General features: G+C 35.6%; 2 protein-coding genes across 7 annotated transcripts in view; one reads left to right on the top strand and one right to left on the bottom strand.

Moving 5' to 3' along the window:
- Window positions 1-26721, top strand: part of PAM (peptidylglycine alpha-amidating monooxygenase) — a 151205-nt gene that overhangs the window by 113299 nt on the left and 11185 nt on the right. For 2 of the 5 annotated variants that reach the window (XM_049796317.1, XM_049796316.1), the window contains exons 14-19: window positions 312-499; window positions 1145-1216; window positions 19992-20121; window positions 24657-24773; window positions 25275-25347; window positions 25881-26088. In XM_049796317.1, coding sequence (XP_049652274.1) covers window positions 312-499; window positions 1145-1216; window positions 19992-20121; window positions 24657-24773; window positions 25275-25347; window positions 25881-26088 — 788 coding nt within the window. Of the gene's footprint in view, window positions 1-311; window positions 500-1144; window positions 1217-14827; window positions 15134-19991; window positions 20122-24656; window positions 24774-25274; window positions 25348-25880; window positions 26095-26721 lie in introns of all 5 variants that reach the window. The other 3 variants (XM_049796313.1, XM_049796314.1, XM_049796315.1) reach the window with 3 other exon arrangements.
- The window catches only part of GIN1 (gypsy retrotransposon integrase 1), a 48429-nt gene continuing 33144 nt past the window's right edge, over window positions 11437-26721 (bottom strand). The window contains exon 11 of one of the 2 annotated variants that reach the window (XM_049796351.1): window positions 11437-11524. The gene's annotated coding sequence lies outside the window, so the exon portion shown is untranslated. The remainder of the gene's footprint in view (window positions 11525-26721) is intronic. The other variant, XM_049796349.1, reaches the window with a different exon arrangement.

Here is a 26721-nt window from a genome sequence, read left to right as displayed (position 1 = left end):
TGAGGAGTATACTGGGAAGATGAGGAGGAAGAGCAGTTTAAATAGTTGGTGCAATTTTCTGTAGAATCAAAACCAAATTGTTAGGAATTTCTGAGATACCTGGGGAGTTTGTGCAAACTGATGTTCTCTAGTATAAACTGAAAGAACCTTTTTATATTCACTGCAATGAAGCTATTAAATGTTTTAGTGTGGGACTTCTAAACTTTTCATTGCAACTTTTTAATATTCTGGTAAACAAGTTAGATTAATTGAATAACAGCTATATTCAGCTCATTTTTTCCTAACTGCCACATCTTTTCTGTGTTGTGTAGGGGAACAGCCAATGATGAAATGTGTAATTTTTACATTATGTACTATATGGAAGCCAAGCATGCTGTCTCATATATGACCTGCACACAGAATGCAAACCCTGAGATGTTCAGAAATATACCGCAGGAGGCAAATATTCCTATTCCAGTCAAGTCTGATATGCTAAAGGTGACGCATGGACATCATGAAGGTGAAAAAAACTTGTGATCCATTTTATTCAAGTCTTTTTATGTTCACTGATGTGTTTATCTGTGTTGCTTTGATAGGCTAAACTTTCACAAAAAGGAAATGCAGTTCTAGATAAAATTCAAATCACTAATTATAGACCATTCTGCCCCTGGTTTTGATGGAAATGTGTGCCATAGTCTTTTGTCCATTTCTTCCTATTGTCATCTTTCAATTTCCAACATATTTTTTATAGCTACATGACCTGTGTACCCGAAAGATTGACCTCTTTTCTATACTAAATATCAGTACTTTATATTAACAGCTTTATCTTCTATTTCCGACAAAGTTGAATCACAACTTTTCCATAGTTTTCTGGATCCCACTGCCCTGTTATGGGAGGAATCAATTGTTTATAATCAACACTAGTAGGCATGTAAATTGCAGCAGTGGTATTATCCAGAAGTAATCTGACTGATATGTCTGTGGCAAAGTACAAATCTTAATTTTTTATTCCAGTTGTTTTACTGCTGCACTGTTTGGTACAACTACTATAGATACATAAAAATACCAAATGTTCATTTCAGAAGGGCTTTTTTTCCTGAGTGGGAAGATACTCAATGTCATTCACATGCAGAGGTTAACCTCATATCCTAAATCCCTTTTTCAGAAACCAAGGGTACTGATAAAAGTTCTTTGCTGCAGCAGGCCAAAAAAGAAGAGGAAGAGATTTTGGATCAGGGTATGTACTTGTGTATTTCTGTGTCAAGTAAAGGACTCACTAATGTAAAATTCTGATATATTATATCCTGATTGTTACTGAGTTATGAAGTTTTTAATCTCTTTATCTTTAATTGATCTGATTTGCAATGTTCTGTACAGCTAATATGATTGAATGCTGTATAAGAAATAATTAAAAAAATCAGTCTAACACTGATCTCTAGCCTTGTAGGTAAAATTTATGAGTGCATTTTAATCTCATTAGATTTTCCTGCTTCTGGTTTAACTTGCTAAAGATGGTTTTAATTTATCTATAAGTGCAATCCTAAAGAACAGACACAAAGAAGTAGTCCTATGTATGTAAGTATTCTATAATCTGCTATTAGCTCTTTGCCTATTTCTCAGTTTGTATTACTATGTACGTATTAGGGAATAATGTGTTCTTATGCTGCAATATTGGTTGTACATGCAGTGAGTTGAGTGCAGGTGATGTTTTATACTGAATTATTTTTCACTGCATTTGTGTGTATGTGCGTATGCACATAAACACTCTTGCAAAAATTTGTGCAGTGCTTCATTGCAGGAAAAAATCCATGACTATTGTAAAGCTTCTAGAAATACTCTGAATGTTATTTAAGTTTCAGAGATATATTAAAATAAGACTGTACTTTAAAGTTCTTGTGGCTCATATGCTATTAGGTAAATATTGTTCAAGATTTTTCTTGATTCTGAGGAAAAGACCTTGTCAGCTACAGTTTCATACTATTTTCACTGAATAGTGTTGAGGTTCAAGGACTAAATACATTAAAGCCAAATTTTCTTTTACCTTTAATGAGAGCAAAGATTGGGCCAGTGTTTAGAGTTTCTGATAACATCTCCCAGAGGGGTTAGATTTTCTATATACTCTGCCATTTTGCAGAGTTAACTCAAATAATTAAGCTACACATAAAAACTGTGTAAGAGTGTAAGAGTATCTTGACTGAAAGTACCTTAAACTACTAGAGACAATATTTACAATTCCATATCTGAAACTTATCTTAGTCAATTCAAGATGGACTTTTTTAGAAAGAAATACAATTCTAACTTTTTTTCAGCCTATTCCAAAGCAGGATGAGCTAGCTGCTTACAAATTTATATCAAGATTTATGCTGACAAGCTGCTTCACCCTAATGTTACTAATAAGTGCATTAGCATTTGGTTGCAGATAGTTATCTGTGTGTTTCTTGAATTTGTTAATGTTTGAAACAAAATGTTGAAACAAGGCCCTGTATTAAAATCTTTTTCTTTTGTCTTTGATATTTCAAAGCTACTTTTCTGCAATGCAGTCTCGTTTGCTGAGACCACTATTTAGTATACATCCTCATCTAACATGTTTCTATGGAAACACACTGCATTGTTTTGTCCATTTGAAATCAGTTCATGGCGTGAAATATGAAAACACAGTAGTTGCCATGAGAGAATTTTGTTTCATGTTCTTAACTGTTAGTTTAAGATAAATTCTCCCATCATTTACAGGAGCCTAGCTTCAATTTTACGTTGATACAGCTCTAACTTCAGTTGAATTATGTGTGCATAAGCAAAAAAAAACAAAGGGAAAAATCAGATCAGGTTTGGGTTTATTCTTGTCTGCAAAGAGGGAAAATTGGGTGGCTGTTTTAGAAAGTGAGTTTTGATCCTACAAGCACATGAGCACCTGGTAAGATACACCAGGAAAACCAGCAGCCGAAAGTGGTCTGCTAAAATGTGCCTGTAAAAATTACATACAAATTGGAGTCTAGTTTTGTGGGGTCGAATGGTTTTATGTAATTGTATTGTGTTGTGGTTTAACCCCAGCCAGCAACTAAGCACCACGCAGCCACTTGCTCACTCCCCCCCCACCAGTGGGATGGGGGAGAAAATGGGGGGAAAAGGTAAAACTCATGGGTTGAGATAAGAATGGTTTAATAGAAGAGAAAGGAAGCAACTAATAATGTTAATAGTAAAATGGCAACAATGATAAAAGTATTGGAATATACAAAATAAGCGACGCACAGTGCAATTGCTCACTACTTGCCGACTGATGCCCAGTTAGTTCCCGAGCAGCGATCCCCCAGGTCAACTCCCCACAGTTTATATACTGGGCATGATATCACATGATCTGGAATACCCCGTTGGCCAGTTTGGGTCAGCTGCCCTGGCTGTGTCCCCTCCCAACTTCTTGTGCCCCTCCAGCCTTCTTGCTGGCTGGGCATCAGAAGCTGAAAAATCCTTGACTTAGTCTAAACACTACTTAGCAACAACTGAAAACATCAGTGTGTTATCAACATTCTTCTCATACTGAACCCAAAACATAACACTATACCAGCTACTAGGAAGAAGATTAACTCTATCCCAGCCAAAGCCAGGACACATTGCCAATTCGTCCATCTCCTCAAGTGACTTTAGTGAGTTAGCCAATATAACCAAATTTGAACAAGGTCTTAATGACAGGAAAATTCTACAGTTTGGAGGGAGGGGGCAGTGGACCCCTAAGCTGCAGAGAAGCAAATACATACTTTCACTGAGGTAAAGGTTATAACATAAATTTTTCCCTTTATGGTCTGGCATGACATACTTTGTATGATAAGCTTATCTACAAAATACAGATCCATCAAAATTCAGGCTTTGATTAGTTCTATTGCTATTGAGCTGTTGCTCAGTAAATTTAGCCTTTGATTTGCCCTGAAGATAGTACTTCAATGTTTTCTCCATAATTCTGTGGTTTATCTTGCATGTTTTTTTCTCGATGACTCATTATGTTGTAGCAACTTAATTTTCCTTCCTTATTTTCAAGTAACTGAAGTAAACACTGTTACTTCACTAGAACTGAGATAATTGTTAAGTTGTTATATTGCCCTAGAGATACTTACAAATCTGGGGGATAGAGGCATGGTCAAAGAGACAAATTTTGATGTGACTAGTATTAAATCTAAGCGTTTGCCTCAAAAGGGGAAAACAAAAAAGCCTGCCATGTGAAAGTGTCTTCCTGCTAATAATATGTCTATCACATGATTGCCTGGGCATAGGTTTAGAAGATGTACTTCCTGCTACACATAGGCAGTTTGTTATACCAGCACCTGCAGGAGTTATCACTGCTTTTATGTCAAATTTTCAATTTCATAACCTTCAATCATCAGAAGCACATTAATAAACAATGCTGAAATAAGTAGTAAACATCACAAAGTGAATCACCACTCATCATGAAAACAAAGCTAAATCCCTGTAGTGTTAAAATTAAATGGAACTTACCTTAATGAAACTGACCTCATTATATTGTTTCTGAAACAGCAGTGTCACTGTTTGGAAACTGTTCATAAGAAGTTAATTATTGTAGGAAATGCGATTGATTTAGACATTTGTGCATATTGGAATGTTTCCTGTTCCTGCTGAAGCACAAAGTCCCTAGCAAAACAAATATTATTTATGTTTATTTTTTGTTCATTATTAGAAGTTTGATTAAATTGTATTCAATAGATACAGTAGTGAAAAAAAATACTATCTACTATTCATAGCATTCACCATGTCTGCTAGATGTCTCTTCTTTACCTGTGGAAAAAAGGCCTAAATGTGTTTCATTTGTTTGTTCAACACTTTCCTGGCTGTAGTCTGTGGTGTCATATAACATAGTTTAGGTTTGTTTCAGAATGCGAGCAGTGAAGCAGCCTTTACTATTAAGAAAGTCAGCTACTGGTGTAGCTGAAAGCTGTATAGACAGAATAGTAGGATTAGTTTCTTAATAACAAGGAAGGAATATACAGGTGATGATTAATCAGATGTGCAATATTTAATTTGTTAACCTGTGGCTTGTGATTTGAGATCTCATTTTGTTTGTATTAGATGTTATCATAAACTTTCTTTTGAAGCAGAAAGGACAAATTTTTTTCCTGGTAAAGCCCATATAATTATGTTTAATTGGTTTGAAAGAAAAAGTTGAAGGCTGGCTTGAACTGAAAATTCACTCGCAGCACATAAAACAAAAATGAGATTTGATTTTTTGTTTTAGAAGGGCATGTGTGTACACATGTATACATTACTTACACATACATGGGAGAGAAAAGAGATGGGATTTTCATCTTACTTCTGGTATTAATGTTTAATGTGACACTTACAAAAGTACATTTTTGCTTGTGCCTGTCTTAGGGAATTTAGAAGTTAGTACCGAAAAAGTAACATATATTTTTGCCTCTAATGGTGGAATCTGAAGTGAGAGTCAAAGTTGTGATTCTTTTGTTGTCAGTATTGGTCAGATGTCCTGCCAATTTTTTTTTTCTCTCATCCCCCATTATTTCATGGTTATCATGAGCACAAGTTATTCCAGGAGCTCAAATGGTGAAGTTCAATACAAGTGTACTTAAGATTTCTCTTTGGATGTCCCAGCTAGACTCATGTGAGGTCCCTTTTTCACAGCTGAGTGTTTTAACTGAAAACTCATTAAAACTCCTACATTTAAAATAATATTACAGCTTAAGTCAAGCATTCAGAAGTGGGGTTTTATAAAGTTGGGCTTTTAAGTCTGCGATCACAGAATTGCTGCCCTGGTGGTGAGATAGGTTGCATAGGAAAACACGTCACTGGACTTCTGCCATGTTGGTTTAGAGGTTAGGATGTGCATAGTGAGTGAAATAGAAAACAACATAAAGAAAAGAATATGACTTCATGGTTTAAGGCAATCTGATGCTCTTTGATTAAGTGTTGTCATGGTTTAACCCCAGCTGGCAACCAATCACCATGCAGCCACTCACTCCTCGATCACCTCCCTCACAGTGGGATGGGGGAGAGAACCAGGAGGGTAAAAGTGAAAAAACTTGTGGGCTGAGATAAGGACAGTTTAATAGGTGAAGCAAAAGCCACGCAAGCAAAGCAAAACAAGGAATTTACTCATATACTTCCCATCAGCAGGCAGGTGTTCAGCCATCTCCATGAAAGCAGGGCTCCATCACACATAATGGTTAAATGCCAAAACTTCAAATCACCCCTCCCTTCCTTCTTCTTCCCCCAGCTTTATATGCTGAGCATGATGTCATATGGTCTGGAATATCCCTTTGGTCAGTTGGGGTCAGCTGTCCTGGCCGTGTCCCCTCCCAACTTTTTGTGCACGCCCTGCCTGCTCGCTGGTGGGGTGGGGTAAAAAGCAGAAAAGGCCTTGACTCTGTGTAAGCACTGCTCAGCAGTAACTAAAACATCCCTGTATTATCAACACTTTTCAACACAAATCCAAAACATAGACCCATACCAGCTACTATGAAGAAAATTAATTCTATTCCAGCCAAAACTGGCACAAGTGTGTTTTACTTTAGACTCCTATCAGAGTTGCTGAATGGTTCTAGGTAGCTGGCTACCTTTGTGAAGTCTGATTTCCTGATCTGTTTTCCTAGTCTTTGAGGATGGACAGAACAAACAACTGAAGCTTGGGTGTACACAGCTCCTACTGAAACTGACTGGAAATGTGTCTTAAATGTAAGAATGAAATATAATGCTAAGTACCTTGTAAAATCACATTTTGAGATGTTTATAGGTGGACACCCAAAATGAATGGATACTAAATGACAGTTCTGGCTGTAATCTCTAGTAGCAGTAATTATGGACCTTAATTTCATAGGAGACGCTGTGATAATGAAGTAATGTAGTCTAAGTGTTTCATAAACATAGATGATGGAATAGAAATGTTAAGAGAAGTCTTAAACACATGTTCAGGAGTGCTTGGAGGGGGATTCTTTGAATGAGGTTAAATATAAATATGTAGCGATGGCCTATTGATTGAGGAGATTTCTTTATAAGAAACATTAACATCATAATCCGTACAAAATGGGGGCTGAATTAAGTTTACACATAATTCTGCTATTTATTACTTGTTGGATGCCTAACACATCTTTTAATTATTTTCAGTTGTTGTATGCTATATTTGCACATGAGTGCGTGCACACACACACACAGACAGATAAAAACTTAAGCACAACGTATTTGTTACACTGCTGGAAGTATTTTGCTAGGTTGTAGCTGAATGCGTGAATTGAGAAACTGAAATGTCTGTTCAGTGTTGCATATTTTGCTGTTTACTTGTGAGTTTCTGTGAAAAGCTCATTACAATAAAAATGTACTGAACTAGGCTTTTTTTTATCTGGGATAGCAATTTCTGATTGATACAAGTGCCTTATCTCTCTTTTGTTTCCTTCTTAATAAAAAACAAGGGAGGGGGAAACGTGAAGGGAGGCCTTCTTGTGGGATAAGTGTTGAAAGGAAGAGGAAAGGAGAATCAGCATCTAGGCAGGTCCTTGATTTTTCAGGTAAAGAAATAGTGTATTTCTGTGATAGTATTACATGGCAAACTTATGGCAGCAGAGTCAAGCAGTAAGACTTAATGCATTTTTATGCCAGCATGTGTAGTCATGAGTTACATTCCTGTCTAAAATCAGTTTGTCATAATTTACTTCTGCTCGTTTGTCTGTGTTTGTAAGAAAAGAGAGGACTTCAATTTGGTAGGTGGTTAAAATATATTAGGTTGATGGAGAAAGGATGAAGCTTGAAACAGAAGAAAAATTCACTTTTCAGTATTGATGTGGGATGCCTGCAATGAAGTGTTAGAGACATTTTTAGATTAAGGCCAGACATAGGAGAAAGTCTTTAGATGTTTTCAGGCTTGGAATGCATGTTTGGTGCTCAGAGATTATATAAGATCCCTTAAATAGAGTACAAAAATAAGAGAATAGAGACAGAATTAAACCTTGGAAGAAAATGCTACTGAAAGGTATTAAAAGCAATATTTACAGTTAGAGAAGTATAATTAGGAAGATTCAAAATTGCAGAGGATTTTCTTATTGTTTCAACACTGAAAGATCCTGCTCAAAGTTGTAAATAAAAGATGAGCCTTTGATTTGGTTGGAATAAGGTTATTCATAATCCCTACAAAAGCATCTTCATTCAGCACAGTAAGGAAAGGAGCATCAGATCTAAGCAAAAAAATTGCAACTGGTATGGGGTTTTCCTAAGCAGGAAAAGAATGTAACAAGCATGGAAAGAAGCCATTTTAAATTGTTTGTTTCAGTATCCACTGTTTGACACTTGGTTTATGTTCTCTGGTTCTTAAGGTTATAGAGGGACTTTCCCTAGGTATCTTCTGTAATGTAAAAGTCTACTTATTAATGAAGAACTGCAAAAAATGCTTATAATATCATTAATATGTCTGAAGGAGTGAAAAGTAGGCGTTGTATTAGTACAGGAAGAGTTCAGAGAAATTATGAAGTCATAGCACAAATATAAAACACACCAAAAAAGATTTTTTTTTCTATTATTTTTGTTGTTGTTATTATTATTGGCAAAATGATTTTCTTTTTTATAATTTTCATGTCTTTTTTTTTTTTTTAACTAAAGCATGATGATGCTTTAACAATTTGAAGATAGCAGAACTACATTTTAATAAACATAGTCTCATAAAAGTCATTTTGTGAGAAGGCATGTATTTACAATTATGTACTGCATGAAATGGAAATTTGAGATGGAACCGGCATACTGTGTGCCTGAGATACAAATGTGTTCAATACATCTGAATGAGCACAGCAAAGTCCTATGTAGTTAAAACTATTGTGTTTATGGCTCATTATTTAGCCGTAGCTGATAAATATATTTTATTATAACAACATAATTGGTGTTTGTCAGGAACTTATTACTGGTCAAGAAGGAAAGGAAACAATAGGGCAATTAGGAAACTGCAACCCGCTTGGATTTTGAGTCTCAGGTTCTGATTTGTTGATGAAGAACATGGGTCTGTTACAAAATGTAATCCTTAGTGAAGATTCTTTCATCTTCTTTCATTCTTTCTCTTACCTTTAACACTCTCTTTCCCAGTTACGAACTCCTTTAACCTAGTGATTTTATAAACTATGCTTGGACTCTCAAAACATTTGTACATTGAAACATTTTGACAGTTGAAGAAAACAAAGAATGAATTAAAAACAAAGAAAGTGCATTTACATTGCAATAGTAGTAAAGTCCTTCTTAGGAACATGCAGACATAGAAGAAAACACCTAATTATTTTATTTTTAAACCTTTTTCTTCCCATCTTTTTTTAGTTCTGTAAGCTGCTTAGAAATGCCCTGACAGAGGATACAGTTCCTGTTCTTCAAACATGTCAGTTTGGCTATGCTATAAGAGCGCATCACTTAGGGCACAGTGATGGTGACCAAGAATCTCTAGAGCAGCTTAACCCTTTTCATTTCCTTATATCTATGCCTCCTTTCACCAGCCCCTCAAATCTCTTCAAAAAAGAAAACAGCCTTATGTAATATTTTTCAGTTCTCCGGAACCTTTCTAGTACTTTCATCAAGCAACAGATTAACTCAGTATGATAGGACTCACATGAAAAACAATAGCAGACTAGAAGCCATTTTAAAGTTGGTTTGGTCTGTTATGTCAAACTATGTCCAATGTCACTTCTAATAAATAGATACTAGATTTTGTTCACTTCTGTAATGTGTTTCCATGCCTTTCTCCCCTTCTTTACTACCAACAATGTTATCTTATGTATGCCTGTTAGAATGAGCTTAGTAGCTTCATCTAGGAGCCAAAGAAGGCAAAGAAAATTAAACTTGATTTTGATAAATGTTTATTTGGAAGGCATTTGTTCATGATGGCACAGTCTGGAAGGTGATACTTGCAGCCCAATTTCCATATCTTCATCAAGAAGATAGTTCTTCAGCTGAAGCACACATTTTCTGATATGACTCTTAACATACTACATAAACATTACCTGAGATTTAAGATGAGACAAAGTCATAGCTGGAGTACATGTCATAGCTGGAGCCCGTATCATTTGGACCCTGATTTCAGCACTTCTGAAAAGGCAAAGCACTGACTATTTTTGACAGATGTACATGCTGAACAGAAGCACATCCTAAGACAGAAACATGCAGTCTCAGAATACACTCCATTTTATTCAGAGATAATTAGGAAACCCAGAGTCAGCTATGAAAACTTGTCTCTTAATACAGCCACAATAGGATGGAGACATGAGTTTGGAAGGACCAACGTACTGGCTCCATGTCAGATCAGACATGCTTAAGAACAGGAGACTTCCAATACAAGTGTTCACACCAACTGAGCTACAGCAATACATAAATAAACTTTGCAGTATCAGTCCCCTATCAAGAGAGGGCTGCTTGCTAGATTTTTGGTCTTAATCCCTCCATTCTGGGTATTTCCTAGTAAGACGTAATTTTGCCAGAAGGCTGCAAGGCTTTGTGTTTGAAATCCTGTTCAGTCTGATTCCTAACAAAAGTCTGGAATGCCAGTGACAGACTGGGGAGACTATTGGAACTTTCGCAGTGAAACTGCACAGGCATTATGACACAAATACATATTCTGGAGATGAGAATTCTCAGACACCACCAGGGTGTTCTTGCCTTTTTTCTAAAATGCAGTAAAATGAGTTTTCACAGATGTATCTTAACAGACTCAAGCTCTCTGGACAGGCTTACTATGGTTGAACTTCCCGTCTATCTCATGGCTTGATCCTGCAGCACCATGGCTAGATACTTCATCCAGACTGGAAATTATGTCCAACAGCGTAGTGGTGTGCTCCGTGGCAACCATGGACAGCGACTGCGCGCTGCAAGTTGGGGAAGTCATGCTCTAGCAATGAAAAAAAGGACTGCTTTTAGACATGGATAGTTCAACACCATTGGGATTCTACGCAGACCTTGGTGGTCAACATACTGAACTGTTTAATTAGCCTTAAACCAGTCTGGTCTTTTACTGAGATCAGGTGAGGTTCAGCTCACGGTTTGCAGTGAAGTCACCAATGTTACAACTTTATTTGTTTGTATGACTGTTTTCCGAAACGCTGTTCTGTAAAAGAATTTTCATTGCATAGAACTGCCATAGTAATTAAGTTTGAACTTACTGGAATATGCTTGTGCATTGTTTCATTCTGGAGATCTTGGTCTTGACAGCTATCACTTCCTCCAGAACAGAATAAACTGTAGGTTTTTGTAGCCAATCATCTTTTACTGTATTACGTAGAGGGAGGCGTCAGAGTAGCTTGCACATAAGAAGAGCATGTAAGTATCCTTTCTGAAACCAACCTAATCAGTCAGCTTCCCGGACACTGCACTGCTAGACTTCAGTTATTTCAACAAGAGCAAGTTGTTCATTCACCCATGTCTTCTTCTAGCCATACCCAGGCATTCTAAAGGCCAGGCTGTCTCATCTCACAAAAGGCCAAACAAGTAACATGGTGCATCTTGCTGGTGTTTCTTTCCCACTGAGTATCTTCAGACAAGAAATATCCTTCAGCTGTTCCAGCTAGTACAAAGACAGCTGTAAAGCAAGCAACATGAGATTGTGCTTTGATGTTTGCTGGATATTGCTTTGCAGAGAGCAACTGTTAATCAGAAACAACACAAGTCTGCTCTTTGCTTGTTACCTGTAGTGAATTCTGAACTACTTCTTAAAAACGTGCTGCTTACAAATTTATTGGAATCTCCCTGGGGATCCACAAACAAAGCTGAAAAAAGTTGGTCCCAAGTAATATGGGACCTCCATTCAATGTGTGGCGTTTAGGGAACAGTTGCATACATTGAGTAGTCAGGAAACTTTAACTGTTCCTTTTCACATCTGCACACATCTTTTGTGTCAAGATGCCAAGAAATTGACACAAGACTTCAGCCTACTGTTTGTGCCAAGCATATGGAGATGCTGAGCAGATACGTAGGCTTCATGGATGTCTTCTGAACTTAAGGTGTAGAGATTTCATATCATTTTCTCAAACACGTTTATTTAAGGTAAAGATCACAGTTTCAGACCAGCTACATTTCAGACCATTTTCACTCTCTGAAGCACACCCTTTTTCATACATTCATACAGATCCTAAATATTCTTAACTGTTGTGTTTACAACACCCCTGCTTAATGAAAGCACTAATAGGATGAGCTCAACTTGGAAAATATCTCATCTATAGCCACTCATGGTGATGTACTCACACCACCTTACTCCATACTCCACTGCTTGACAGTTCCTCATGTATCTTACGAACATGGGCTCAGTGCTAGGAGAAAACCCAAACTGATCAGCCTACTTGGAGTTGAGTCCCTGATTTATAGTTCCCATAGTTCCAACTACTGGAATTTTCTGTGCAAGCACCTTGTCCTAGAAATTGTTCCCTGTCCTTCTGTTGTTTTTTAAGTTAGATTCCCCTGCTCTCTTTTCTTCTTGTCCTTCACTGAGTCCTATCCCTTAGCAGTTTCTTTTGTAATAAGAGAAGCTAATTTGAGACAGGTAAACTGAAGCACTTTTTTGTTTGTGTTTTTTTTTTTTAAATCAACAAGCAATATCTATTTTAGAGGGTGAGTTAATTATTCTGTGGCAACCATTACATGACAGAGGTAGAATGCAATGTCTTTGGCTGAAGCAGGAAGCTGGCAAACTTCTTTATTCAAATAGAATGAGTATATGAGTTGTGAGTTGGAGCTGAAACCTTTATACAAACTGTAGCATGTTGTTCTTTTTGTGACCAAGAATTACAAGTAAATTGATCAGACTGTTGATACAGAACTAGGAAAGAGTGAACTGGGTAAAGATCACTAAAATGGCTTTTAAAAGGTCTGCAGTTGAAAATAGCACCAGGCTTGCCTTACACAGTTACATTAGAAAGAACACTGCTTTTACCATTCAGACCTCTGCGTTGGAAATGATTGCGTATAGAGAAGTCAGTGGGCTTTGCTAATCTGTGGATCTCCAGCCATGGATAACCCCAAAACATTTGTACATATGGATTTGTTTAATTTTTAAAATGGTGCAAAAATACAGATAAGGCCAATGGAAAGTATTTTAATACTGAATGTTTCCTCAATAAAGGAAATTCCAGATGTGTTACTACATCAGCACAAATTCTTGGATGGTTTAACTAGAACTGCTGAACCTGATTAATGTAATTATAAACTTTTCTCAGAATAAATGTGGTTTGTATCCAAAACTTCTATTGTTTCATACCTTTTGAATATTTGGATTTGTTCTGAATCAGGAGTTGGACTAGTTGAATGACTATATTAGGATTATGAAGCATTCTAGCTTCACGATTGTATTTGAAGCAAACAATTCATATTTGTTATATAGCTTAACAATTTTCTCTCTTATCTAATTTGCTTTGTTCATTTCATTGAAATTGGCCCTGTTACTTGCGTAATTATTTTCTGACAGATGATTTCATCAGGGATATTTCTTTTCCAAGGACAAGGAATGGAATCCTACTCAAAATCATTGAACTAGGACTGTTTATAAACATGACAGATCCTCTTAGGGTCATTTCCAAAAGTCTTAGTTTCTTCTGTCCCAGGCTGCAAGTGGTGGTTTCTTGTTCTGAGTGGGTTTTTTTTGGTGAAAGCTTCCTTACTTATAGTTTTGCTTTTCTAAAAAATGTCTTCTATAGCCTGTCGTAAAATAATACAAATTCTTAATAATGAACGATTTGTACTTAAAACGAAATAAAGTATACCTACTTGCGTTAAATCTTAAAGTATATTGAATGTCTCTTTCCATTCAAATGGTGCAGTTGTGTTTAACAGAACTGATAATAGTTTCAGGCAGGCAAGGTATTTGGTTAATAAATTCTAACAAGCTGCGTACCTGCTGGTTAGCAGAGAACCCCAGGAGAGGGATATACTTGCCATGATGTCATCACTTTATTTAATCCTGCAAAAAGAATTCAGCATTGACTTCATCAAAACCTGTTTGGATGGTTTGAATATTTTGTGAAGAAAGCTGTGGTTCTGGAATTTGCATACCTAATTTTCGTTTGTCTGCTTTGAGGTATTGCTGTGGAATTTACTGAAATGCTTGTTGGTGTCTAAGAAAGCTATAGTGATAACTGCATTGCTAGCAAGCAGCTTGAGAAAATAGTGTTCCCTGCATTGCCAGATGATACTGTGACTAAGGGGTGTTACTGTTTGGAGGAAGAGGAGGAACAGGACCCAGACTGAATTAATAAATGAAAATTTAATGGATCACTCTGTTTTACTATTGTGTCTTCTTTCTACAATATGTTGTATGGAATCTGTTTGCAAATGTGAAAGTTTTTTTTCTTACAGCCTAAGTTTCTGATGCAACAGATTTCAAAGAAATATATTTTGAAATGCATCATCACTATCCTATTGTCTTTTTAAGTCAACAAATTGATAAAACTATAGAATTTTTACCTTATTGTTTTATAAAAATAGTATGTCTGCAGTAAGCTGGCAAATCTAGATAATTCCATCATAAATATTCTTTTACCAAAATTTGCACACTTCTTTTTTCTTTTTTTTTTTTTTTCCCTTGTTCCCAAGAACATCTGTGCAGAGATGATGATTTTTTGATGCCAGAGTGTCAGGTAAAAGTGGACATTTATATGTAAATTAAAGTTGATAAAGAAAATTAAAGTTGATGAAGATTTGACATTATCTTTTCAAACCAGAGACTTGGCTCATTCGATCCCTGAGGCTGAAACAGTTCCCTCTTACACTGCTTTTGACAATGACTGTTTGAATAACTTTGTTACATTATACTTTGCTGAAGCTTTCTAATACTACACGATGTGTTATAATTTTTTTCCCTCCTTTCCTCTTATGTTTTCTCTTTTCTGTACAGGTGATTTCTATTCACTCCTTTCCAAGCTGCTAGGAGAAAGGGAAGATGTTGTGCATGTGCATAAGCATAACCCTACAGAAAAGGCAGAGTCAGATTTTGTAGCTGAGATTGCTAATGTAGTCCAAAAGAAGGATCTTTCCAGACAGATCACAAATCATGATGAGAGGGACAATACTATTCTTGTCAGAGACAGAATTCACAAATTTCACAGACTAGAGTCTACCCTGAGGCCACCAGAGAACAAACATTTCTCTTTACGACAGCCTAAACATGGTGAGGGAAGCTGGGAAAAAGGACATACAGGAGGTGGGTTAGGGGTTAATTTTATACACTGAAATGCAATGTAAGAGCTGTGATCCACATTAGCAAAATCTGAAGGGAATATCAATTGATGCTTGGAAGTATTTTACGTGACAATTTTCCTAATTATGGAAATATTCTCCCCCTATTTTAGAGGTATTTCAGTGGGGTTCTTTCCCCCTCCATGTGTGAATAAAGAATATATACCAATGGCACAATACCACTGGTTTTTGGAACATAGAGTATTTTGTCTACTCTCAAGACTTTTACTTAATCATGTGATATCAACTATGCTAAAACAAGGTAAAGACAGGATATAGTAGTTATGGGAAGTGAAGAATTTTCTTAATACAAGTAACTACTATACCATGGTCACTGGGATAATCGATGCATTTTATGAGTTTCCTGATTACCTTGGTTTGTCAGATACAGGATTTTATAAAATTTATTGCTGTAATTCTTTAGGATGTTTTTTCTCTCATTCAGAAAGAGTGGTAGTTAATCCTGAAAAATTTGTGAGAAGTAAAATTTTCTGCATATTTATTTCAAATTGGGTTTGGCTATCCAAATATTCTTGGACAGGCTGTTTTATTGTACTGGGATTATAATTTGTTCCCTTCAGGTTTCTATGACAGCAGAAACCATGGAAGTGTTGTGTTTGTTTTACTTGCATTTTGGTCTCTGTGATATTGATTGTGCTTAGTCTTACTTGCTAATGTGGAAAGCCAGATAATGCAGCATGTGACGAGTATCTCATAAAAGAAACTGGTATGCATGAAAGTCATCTGTATGCATAAGCTGTAGCAGCACATGCTTGCTTTTATGTTGCAACCAGCCAGCTTGATGTTTCCAAGTGCTGTTGTGCACAAATATACATCATTCATCATCCATTTGATTTTTATTTCAGTTCAAAATGTTAACATGTATTATCTCCGCTTATGTGAGATTCTGTTATAGTATTCAAATTAAGCAAAATTCTGATTTTGTATTTAACAGAAAACCAAAGATGAGGACTTTCCAGTGTTATGTTATGCTAGTCAGTTAAATGAGAGCCTGTTGAGTTATTTGAATAGTGGCAAAAAACAGGTGGGATGTTACCTTGTGCCTGACATCAGTGTAAATCATAATTCCATAAGTGACACTGGAATTAAATGCTTGGAAGAGTAATGTGCGTGACATTTCTGCAAAACCAGTTTGTTCAGTTCAGACTAATAGCATGTGGTGTGTAGAGGGGATGAAAGAAATTTCCTTTCTGTTTTAACTGATCCAGAGGAGGGAGTGTCAGTGAACTGAATAAATGGCTTAGTTGGCACACCATATGGCATGAATTCTAACTACAGAAAGCATTTGCTCAGTTACTTTAGTAGCTGTATATTCATTTTGGGGGAATTTGGTGGTGGAGGACTAATTAATAAATGGATTTCAAATGATGCAATTTTGAGTTACAGCAAAAAGGAAAACTGAAATGTTCTTAATTAGCATTGATTTTTATTTTTTTTTAATGTTTGTCATACTGCTAACTATGGAAATTCTGAACTGCAGAAGCTGTCAGCGCCATCTTTTGGCAAAAGAACTTATATAGCAATAAAACCTTTAAGCACATGTTTAGTTTCTGTTTGGGAAGTATTTATGTATTAGAAGAACAAAACCTTCCATAACAGAATTTTCCTCTTCAGAGGAAGAAGTGGAACATAAAGTGCTTTAACTTGTCTGGGTTTAATAAAAAAATTTACACCCTTCATAAAATTCTTTACTGTATTGAATTTAAAAAATTCTCAGTATTTTTTAGGACAAGACTCTGGTTGCTGTTAAATTAATTTCATTTAACTGTTTAAAAATTATCGGAATTAAAATAGTTTAATATTTTTAGTCTTGCAAGTATTCCAGTTTTAAACATGTAACTGGCCTGAAGTAGCAAGTGACCAATAATAAGGTTATTATGAATGTTACATTCATAACTTTACACTACTGCTCTTCCTGCACTGTTGTTATCTTGTTACCCCAAGACTGGCCACTAATCAGTCAGCTCGTTCAGCGTCACTGCAACCAATAAAATTATACGTCCTAATTGAGGCAAACACTGTAAATAGCAATTTTGCCAGTCAATAAGGCGTTATTCTTTCACTTATAGAGAGATTAGATGCTGATTTGCATGTTCTAAATCTATGTAATAGTTTATAGTTTTACTGATGAAAGGAATCACTCTAAATTACAAGGTAGAAGATCTGGTACTTAGTTTAGAAATCTCATTTACAACAAAACTGGTGATTCTGTATTTTTTCTAAAAAGTAATTGTAAAATAATTTAATGGGGAAAAGTAATTCTCTTTGGTTTCCTGTCTAACTGTTCCATGGGCTTCTTAGTTTTGTAGGGAATTAATAATCAGTCTAGATAAATGATGTCTAAATTTAGTAACTAAGTTTTTGTAAAAAGCTAGTTGCACTAAGATAAACCTATATCAAAGGACTTTCAGTATGAGACTTGCAAAGGGAAAAGAAAAGATAATAATAATAAACCAATTTTGGAAAAGCATGAGAAAATTTAAAGGTTGTATAGAGGCTGAAGTTCTTCCGATTAGACTGTATTTCACTGTACATTAATTTTATTGTTTTGATCTATCAGAAATCTTTTATTCCTTTAAGTCTAGCTTAAATATTTTGTATTTTATAGTGCATGCTTTTTGAGAAACTGAATTTTACAGAGGCCTAAATTTAGGCTTTCTGTGCTTAGTCTTTTAATTTTTCTAGCTTTTTTGCAAAAGGCTCAGAGGCCAAGAGGCACTGTAACATTAAACATATATAAGCTTTCTGCAAGTTAACTTTGATATAGAATGAGCAAGTGAGGAAGCAGACACCGGATTTCCACACTTCTATTCCTTTCAAAATCCTAACATCCATGAATATACCTGGTGCTGCACATGCTGTGACCAGCTGAACTGTACAGAAGTATGAATATATATAATTTTTTTCTTAACGGCTTCTCTTTTAGCTTGATTTGTTCAGCTAAATTTGCAACAGAGTAGAATTTCTTGTTTTAGAAGTTTCTGGTTACTGTCTTGGATTCAGTGCAGTTGCCGATTGCCTTAGGTTTGGCTTAGGTTTGTGTTAGCCTGAAGAGTTTCTCTGTCACATTCTCTAGCTATGGTATCTAAAACTACAAAGGTAAAATATCTCCTAGTTTGTGGTAGGGGTTTTCAGCACTGGTTTTATCTTTCCCCTATGTAGGTTGTAGAAGATGGCTTTCCCTCCACCCCATCCTTGCTGTTACTCCTCAGACTACATTTCTTTCAAGTGAAATGGAAGGGGGGGTGGGGGGTATGCTTATCAGAACAGCTGGGTTGCACAGGTGACCTGAAGATTTTGGACATTGTTTCCCTCTTCATTTTTCCTTTCATTAGAAGATCACTTTCAGCTGAACCCTCTCAAACTCCTTGGGTGCTGTGTGTTAAGGTCCGTGATCTGCCTTGTGTCAAAGCATTGATGCCCTGGCACTTTGTGAAAGAGGGTATGTGTTTCACCTGCCTAGATGGTACTCCAGTGATTGGTGTTTAGGACCACAGCAAAACACACAAACTTTGGCTGAACTGAAAGTTGTGAAGTACAGCATAATGCTGTCAAACACATTGAATACTCGTGAAACAGCTCCAGTTTCACATTGCTGCAAAGAAATTGCTTTCTATTCACCTTCAGTTTGCCTATAGATACCTATGTACAAAGTCTGGATGTTAGAAATACCTGAATTATACTGAACAAATTAATTTCTGAAAGGAAGGAGTGGTGGATTTCCTAACACATAGAAGGCATTTTAGGATTTGTGGGGTTTTGGTTTTGGTTTTTTGTTTGTTTTTGTTTTTGTTTTTTTAAATCAGAATTGGTGATATTTGTCTTGCCATTATATTTTTTTTTTTTCAGAATATAGTTCAATTGTCTCTTAATACTGCCAGAGCAACCCAGACCAACATCTTCCAAATAGCATTAAGCACTCTATCTGTGAGAAATTAATCCTGTAGCTAATGCTCTGCAACTCTTTCAAATTTTGGACTGTTCATGCCTTTAATCAGTTTAAGTCTATTTTTACATAAAACAGAGATTGAATGATACATCTTTTTAGTTACTCAAAAAATATCCAGTATTTAATCTTAAAAACAGTTGTGTTACGGCATACACAATGACAAATATTCTGCCCTTCTTCATCCCTTTCATCAGATTTAGACATCTATTTCCCATTCATGCCTATAATACTTGGATTGAAATATGAACATTATCCAGCACTAATGCATATGTTGGCTGAAAGAAATGTCATAGGCAAACTTCACAGAATTACTGTTTTATTTGCTTCTTGTTGCTGTTTTTCTTCCTTGCCTGTATTTCTTTTCTTAGTGTTAAAAGCTTTTTTGAAAAAAAAGTAATGAATCAATGACTTCTGATATGTAGTTGGTTTAGTGATTCATAGTCTTTGTTATGCATTTTTAAATGGAACACAGGTTAATATTTACATTTTCCTGCTGATTTTGGATAATAGTTGTATATTTCTGTAATCTTTCAATATAGAAAGTATTCACAGAGCTCCTAAAAATTCTAGAGTCTGTCTACCTGTATCCATATAAGATGGAGAAAAGAATGGAGTCAAAAGCACCTTTGAAGTTTCTGTCATCCTATATGTAGCAGGATGCCAGTGCTTGTGCATGCTTTACTGTAATAAAACTATGCGTGGAATTAAATTGCAATGCATTAATGGAAGTACTGCATGTAAGAAAATGTCCATGTAATTCCCAGCAGTCTGTACCAAGTGCCAGTTAACCATATTTTTTTTATAAATATGCTACCTGAATGTCTGTCTTTTGTTTATTTGTTTCTTTGATCAGATTTCCACATAGAAGAGGCTGTGGAGTGGCCTGGATTAGATCTCAAACTAGGCCAAGTTTCTGGGTTGGCTCTGGACCCTGAAAATAACCTAGTTATCTTCCACAGAGGTGATCATATTTGGGATGAAAAGTAAGTAGATACTCTGCTGAATGGCATGTTAGAAGGTCAAATTGGGGTGTGCTGTTTGTATATCTTCTCAAGAAAAGACAAGACAGATTGCAGTTCCTTTTCCATTTCAAATTCAGTTCTTTGGCTGAATGTGCCTTTGGGAGACTCAGAATGGAAGTGGTGACTGACAGTTCACGATGATGGGGTTACTAGGTCTTTAGACAGTAAGAATGTGTCTCCAGAGAAAAAGAACATAGTACATTAGGTCCTTAAACTGTATGACCATGTTAGTATGCTATTCACTGAGATTAATTATCCCTGCTTCTCCATGTTTCTAGCAGAACTAATTAGCCTGGGAGAATGATATTTTATTATGGTGTACTACTATTAGCACCTGGGTTTAAGATGTGCAAAGCTAGCTCCAGTGTATCTTCATTCTTTTTTGTGTTTATGTCCACTGAACAAAATTGGATTGTTACAGGGCACTCTCTCAAAACAGGCTTTGTTTTACTCATTTGATAAAAACTACTATATTGAATAAAATTTACTATATTTAGTGTCACTCAAAAAAAAAGTCCGACTTTATAATGGCCATTTTTCTAGTGTTTGTAAAGTAATATACTCAAAGGTATATTATTTTCAGAACAGAACATTCCAAATAAAGTATAGTGTCCTTATTTGTACAGTCTCCTTATGCCTTTGAACTTTAAAATAGTATGTCTAACTGTTTTGATGGACACTTTGGAAAAAAATCCATGAACTTTTTGACAAAACAGTGGGAGGAAATAGTATCCACCTGTAAAAGAATATTAAGTAGTAACCTTTCTATAATGTGCTTTTTTTGTCTTCTTTCTAAGCATCTGTTCTCCATGTATATAACTATAAGGCTAAATGGTAGGGTTTTTTTCAACTCCCGATGAATTCATTTTAAGATAACATAGTTTCTGAAAATTAGAGAGGGGAGTTTTCTCAACCTTATAATGACAAATTATGCTTAGAATACTGTTTTATGAAGGAAATTAAGTTCTTTGTGTTTTTAGCTAAATAACATAATGCAGCAGATAAGGCAGTCATTTATGTCTTGTGCATTGTATCAGGGATCTCCCCAGCTCAAGTGTATATAAATACAGACTATAAAATTTGGAAGGATGATGCATGCTGCAACTAGTATTACTCAAACTTCAAGTAAAAGCTGATATTGATTTGCTTTTTTTCATCCTCCTACACATGAACATAAGTGCTGTTCTTTGTATCATTGAAGAAAGAATTGAAAAAATATTTGAAAATAGGCTGGCAGTTGTATTCATTTCTTACTTCTGAAATGTGTATTTGTAAGTGTCTAGCAACTCAGTTATACCCACAACCCAGAGCACAAAACTGGAGTTTGAGACCAAGCAGTATTTGGAAACCCTCCAGATCTTAAATAAAAAAGGAAAACGTTAACGTTCCCTAAAATAGCAAGTGAGCATAATGAATCAACCGTGTTGAGAGACAAATTGAACTTCAATTTTGTTATGATGTGGGTGCAGAAGATTGGAGCTGTGGTCTGGAATCCATATACCCACCAGCTGTGCTGTGTAACACTACAGGTTCACTTAACTCATCCCTGTCTTTGATAGCAGACATTGTTCATATTCTGAGTATTTCCAGCCTGTGATTATCAGACTTCCCAGAAAAATGCTTTGTCTTATATTTAATATTAGTAGTGTTAATCTGTACATCACCTCTGTGTGGGAGCTCGCTGTATTTGAAGTTGGAACAAAGTGAAACTGCCTGGGCTTGTAAATATGATCAGAAGCATTCAGTCCCAGATATGTAACCAAGGTGTAAGACAAGCTGCTGTTAACTGAAGCTCGTTATGGGCCTTCCGTAAAGACAACTACACATGAAATCCTAATTAATTTCAGAGGGGTTTTGTTCACAAGTTTTGGGTTGTTGGGTTTTTTTTCTTCTTGTGGAACATGGTTAATCAATGTATAGGAAAGACAGTGTTGGTAGGAACCCTTAAATCAGACAGGCTAAAACTTCTGTAGGCCTGTGTATGTAGAGTATTGTGACTTTAAAACAATATATTTGGAAAACATCCCTGTGGTTAAGCTATTGTTCCATATTTGTGGCACAGAGAAGAGGCACACAGATGTGTGCTCAGCCAGTCAGCCTTCCTTTTTTATCTTTGGGTATGTCATGGGCGTATGAAATAGTCTGGGGACCCTTTCATGGGTTGTGCTGTAAAGGAAGGAATGTATGTGTTCTCCTTTTTCAATAAAAAGGAATTAAAAAATGAGTATTTGAGAGAGGTTTATCATGACTATTGTATGCTGGAGGGATAAGAAGTTATCAGACTTTCAAGTAAATGTTTATCATTAGCTGCAAATACACAGTTAATTGAGTATAATAGTCCTTATGAAATCATAATCATGATGAATCAATCAAGCCTGAAAGCCCAGAATTTATTTTCTCTGTTTCAATGCTTCACCAGCATAGTATAGAAAAAAATTAAACAAAAATTATCTGTGCTGTTAGGCAATGCACAAATGTTTCCAATGCGTTATTAATACATGCCATAAAAGCTGGATCCTCATTCAACTAAATGTGGCTGGATGAATGGACTGCACTGTTTTATAAGGCAACTTCAGTCTGCTTTAGAATGCAAAAGCAGTTATGCAATGACAATCCCTGTAATACACTAGCGGCTTTTCAGTGGCTGTAGCATTCCTTCTGTGCATGATTTTTTTTTAAAAAAAAATCCTTTTAAATAAGTCAGGTTCTTATACCACATCGTCGTCTCAGTTTCAGAACAGTCTTCACTATAGGCAGTGTATGCTGTTCAGAATTAAAAAAAATTAGAACTATTCAGCTGCCTAAGCAGTGAATCAGCTGGAAGTTATTTTGCATTTTGTGACGAAAAGTGTATACTATTCATGCAATTTATAAAAGACATAATAAAGAATATAAACTGCATTCTTGTTACTGCATTCTTAACAAGCTAGGCAGGTTAATTTAGGCTGAGCACAGTACCACAACGGTGATGGATATTGATCAAGAATAGAGCTCAGGGTTGTGCCTTCAGGGGTTATGAGATCAGGTGGTCTGTCTAAATTTAACATGTAGCCCACCAGAAGGATGTTAGATTTAGCAATAAATTGTTTGTATTAGTATGAAGTTGCCAGCTGAAAAGTAGAAAAATAGCTGTGGAATTACATTGGGGTTTGAAATCAGAAGTAGTGACATAGGCAGCATATTTTAGTTGTCCTTTGATATCAAACTGCAGAATCTATTAGAAAACCATGCTGCAGAGCAGCATGACATATAACAGCAAGGTGTTCAGTTGTTTTGTTTTGGTTGGTTTTGGTCTTGCTTCTTTTAAGCTAGCAGTAGTAAGCATTGTTAGTGTCCTTATTTATCAGTTGAAACAAAGGAACATTGACTACCTGGGAAATTGGTCTCAAACGCTGGGAAGGAAACTAAGTTGTCTAGATAGTGAGTTTTCCAGAGATACAATCTTTTTTTCTGTGGGTTTTTTTGTACAATACCTACCATCACTAAGATTTACTTCTGTGATTAGCTGTGCTGGTTAATAATAACATTAATGATATTAGTTCAGACTGTCCAGTGTTGGTTCTCCAGTTGTGGTCATCCACACCTAGAGCAAGTAAGTCCTTAGGAGTATTAGACTCATTTTTAAATAAAACTGCTTAAAACCAAATTTTGTTCAAAATACTTTACACTCTATTTACCTTCACTAAATGCTGAACATATATTTCAACGGGTTAGAGTAATAGCCAACTTCTCCGTAGGGGTACAGACAACTATATTTTTTATTTCTCAAACATATGATAATTTTATGCCTCGTAAATGTCTTCTAGAAAGCTAATCCCAGTTCTTAATGTCTGAAATAGTGACATGTTTAAATGTCGTTTATTAATATATTCCACATACCCTGAAAATCGAGTGTAGACTTCTTGGGGTAGGAGAAATACATGTCATATCCTACACTCTCAAGCTGTGCAAGCACACTCAGAAAAGGTTAAGAACCTTAAGACCTGAATCTTACAGCAGTAAGCTCTGGCAAAATATTGAGTTGTGTTTGAAAAAAAAAAAAAAAAAAAAAAAAAAAAAGACACGCAAACATGCACACACTGCCTTAGACATATGAAGTATACCTGTTTTTACTGGCAATTATGACCTGGTGTTTAGCTATATTTTTACTTAGGCTGCATTGTTTGATTTCCCATTTTTTATTTGCCATAGCAAAGAAGAGGAAAAAAAAAAGGAAGAGGTTTTTTTCTTGCTTGCTTTAGGATTACCTTAATTGTTGCTGTGTTAATTTGGTGCTCCTTTAGTTTGGAAGTCATAACTTCAGTACAAAATATAGACATCCAATGCTGTAACTCTTATGATCATACAGTAATGCAATAAGGCTTACTTAAAGAAAAAAACGAAACCAGTAACCCCACACTGCAATTAAACTACAGAGCTTGGCTTTTAGTTGCATGTGTATTGTTCATCAGTGGAACCTTCTAATGCTGGCTTTCTATTTCACTATTTTTGTGTAGTTCTTTTGACAGCAAATTTGTTTATCAGCAAAGAGGACTTGGACCAATTGAACAGAACACAATTCTTGTCTTGAATCCAAGTAATGCAAAACTGCTTCATTCCATGGGCAGAAGTCTGTAAGTTATTTTTTCTTTTATTGAACTAACATTTCTGTGTATTTTACTCCAGAAAGTCCCCAAACCCATTTTCATGTATGTTTTGTGTTGCACTGTGTAATTGTAGCCACTGAATTTATTTAAACAATAAATAAATAATTACAAAATCAACAACTAATAAAAGTAATTTGCCATCTTTACCACCTTTGCTTTCTAGCAATTCATACGATTTCATCTACTAGCCAGACTAACAGAAATGCAGAGCTCATGAGTATTGTATATTGTCCTTAAAGATACCAAATATTAGCCTGAGTGAGATACCAGAGATCAACTGAATTTCAGAGCTGAGACACACTTGTCAAGAAAATTCTGTTCTGTAAAGCTATCTTTTTCATTAAATACTACAGATAGTTAGTGTGTACAGCATTTGTTGATCAGTAGATAAAAAGTGAAATCTTTACATCTACATCATTCTTCCTGAAAAATGTTTTTAACTTGATTCTTCTACATTTGCGCTTGCAGATTTTATTTACCACATGGTTTGAGTATAGATAAAAATGGTAACTACTGGGTCACTGATGTAGCTCTCCATCAGGTATGTTTCTGAAGCTTTAATAGAAGGACTTTAATATTTTGCCACAGAATGTTTTTGCTTTCCTAGAGATTTGATGTAAATTATTTATCTATGCCTGTTAAGATAAATATTAAGAATATGCCTACACAAATTGACCCCTGTGGCCTTCGTGGAATATAGTTGTGTTGAGTAATTTTCTACATGGACATAGTATTCAGAAATAAAACTATCTGTTTTAAAGCAGTGTTTCTTTTGAAAAAGAACAGATTTTTCTGCTGCATCTTTGCTTATCAATTGTCCTATGTACTTAAATCCAGAATGTGAAACTAAATCCTTTGCTGTAATCACAGGAAATTTATATTTTAGGCAGAAATTTCATAGAATCAACACTACTAAAAAACTGGTAATAGATGTCATAGTCAATATATTAAGATTCAGTTTGGTATATAAATTTTATATACAGTAATAGATATTTTTCCATAGGCAGTCATCCTTCTTATGTTTCACCTTACATAACTGAAACCTATTCTCTTTTCCCGTTGACTAAAAAAAAGGTTTTCAAACTGGGAGCACATGACAAAGAACCACTACTGATCTTAGGAGTGGCTTTGCAACCGGGCAGTGACAGAAATCATTTCTGTCAACCAACTGATGTGGCTGTGGATCCGATCACTGGCAGCATTTATATCTCTGATGGCTACTGTAACAGTCGAGTCATTCAGTTCACTCCAAAGGGGTTGTACGTGATGCAGTGGGGAGAAGGTACAGGTCAGAGCTCTTGGTACTTTACCCATACTGCTGTTATCATGAACTCATGATTAACCATGAGATTGCTGATGTTACTATTACTTTATTTACAAATTTCTATTACTGAAATACCTTCCAAGCCCTAGCTGAATGTCAGCCTTGTCATTGCATTCCAATTTTCTCTCTTCTATTCATATAGCTACTTGTAGTAGTTTTATAGTCACTAAAAATAAAAAATGGGAAATTGTTAGCATGCTTTCAGTACAAGTATTGGAATGTCCTATCTTATCAAGAAAATGTGTTCTTTCACAAAAACCTTATTTTTTTCCTAAACATTTGGTCAAATAGTATAAGCCTTTACCATTTTGCAGGATTTATGCCATGATCTCATCTGTTTTAATTTTTATGAATAATAACATTTCTGCCTGATTCAGATTTATGTATCAGGCATTAAACTATGCCAAATATTGTAGGCAAATAGAGAATTCATAAATTCAGGATTTACAAAGGCAACACAAAAGACTACCACAGTTTATCTACCTAAATGAGTAAAACTGCTAGAAGAAAGCAAGCTGACTTTATTCTTTTCCCAGTGTTACATTGTGTTATGTGACATATTGCTGTTTCTAAGTGAAACTGATAGTTTCA

This window comes from Accipiter gentilis, chromosome Z, assembly GCF_929443795.1.
Source record: "Accipiter gentilis chromosome Z, bAccGen1.1, whole genome shotgun sequence".
NCBI classification, from domain to species: domain Eukaryota; kingdom Metazoa; phylum Chordata; class Aves; order Accipitriformes; family Accipitridae; genus Astur; species Astur gentilis.
This window is presented reverse-complemented; position numbering and strand designations above follow the sequence as displayed.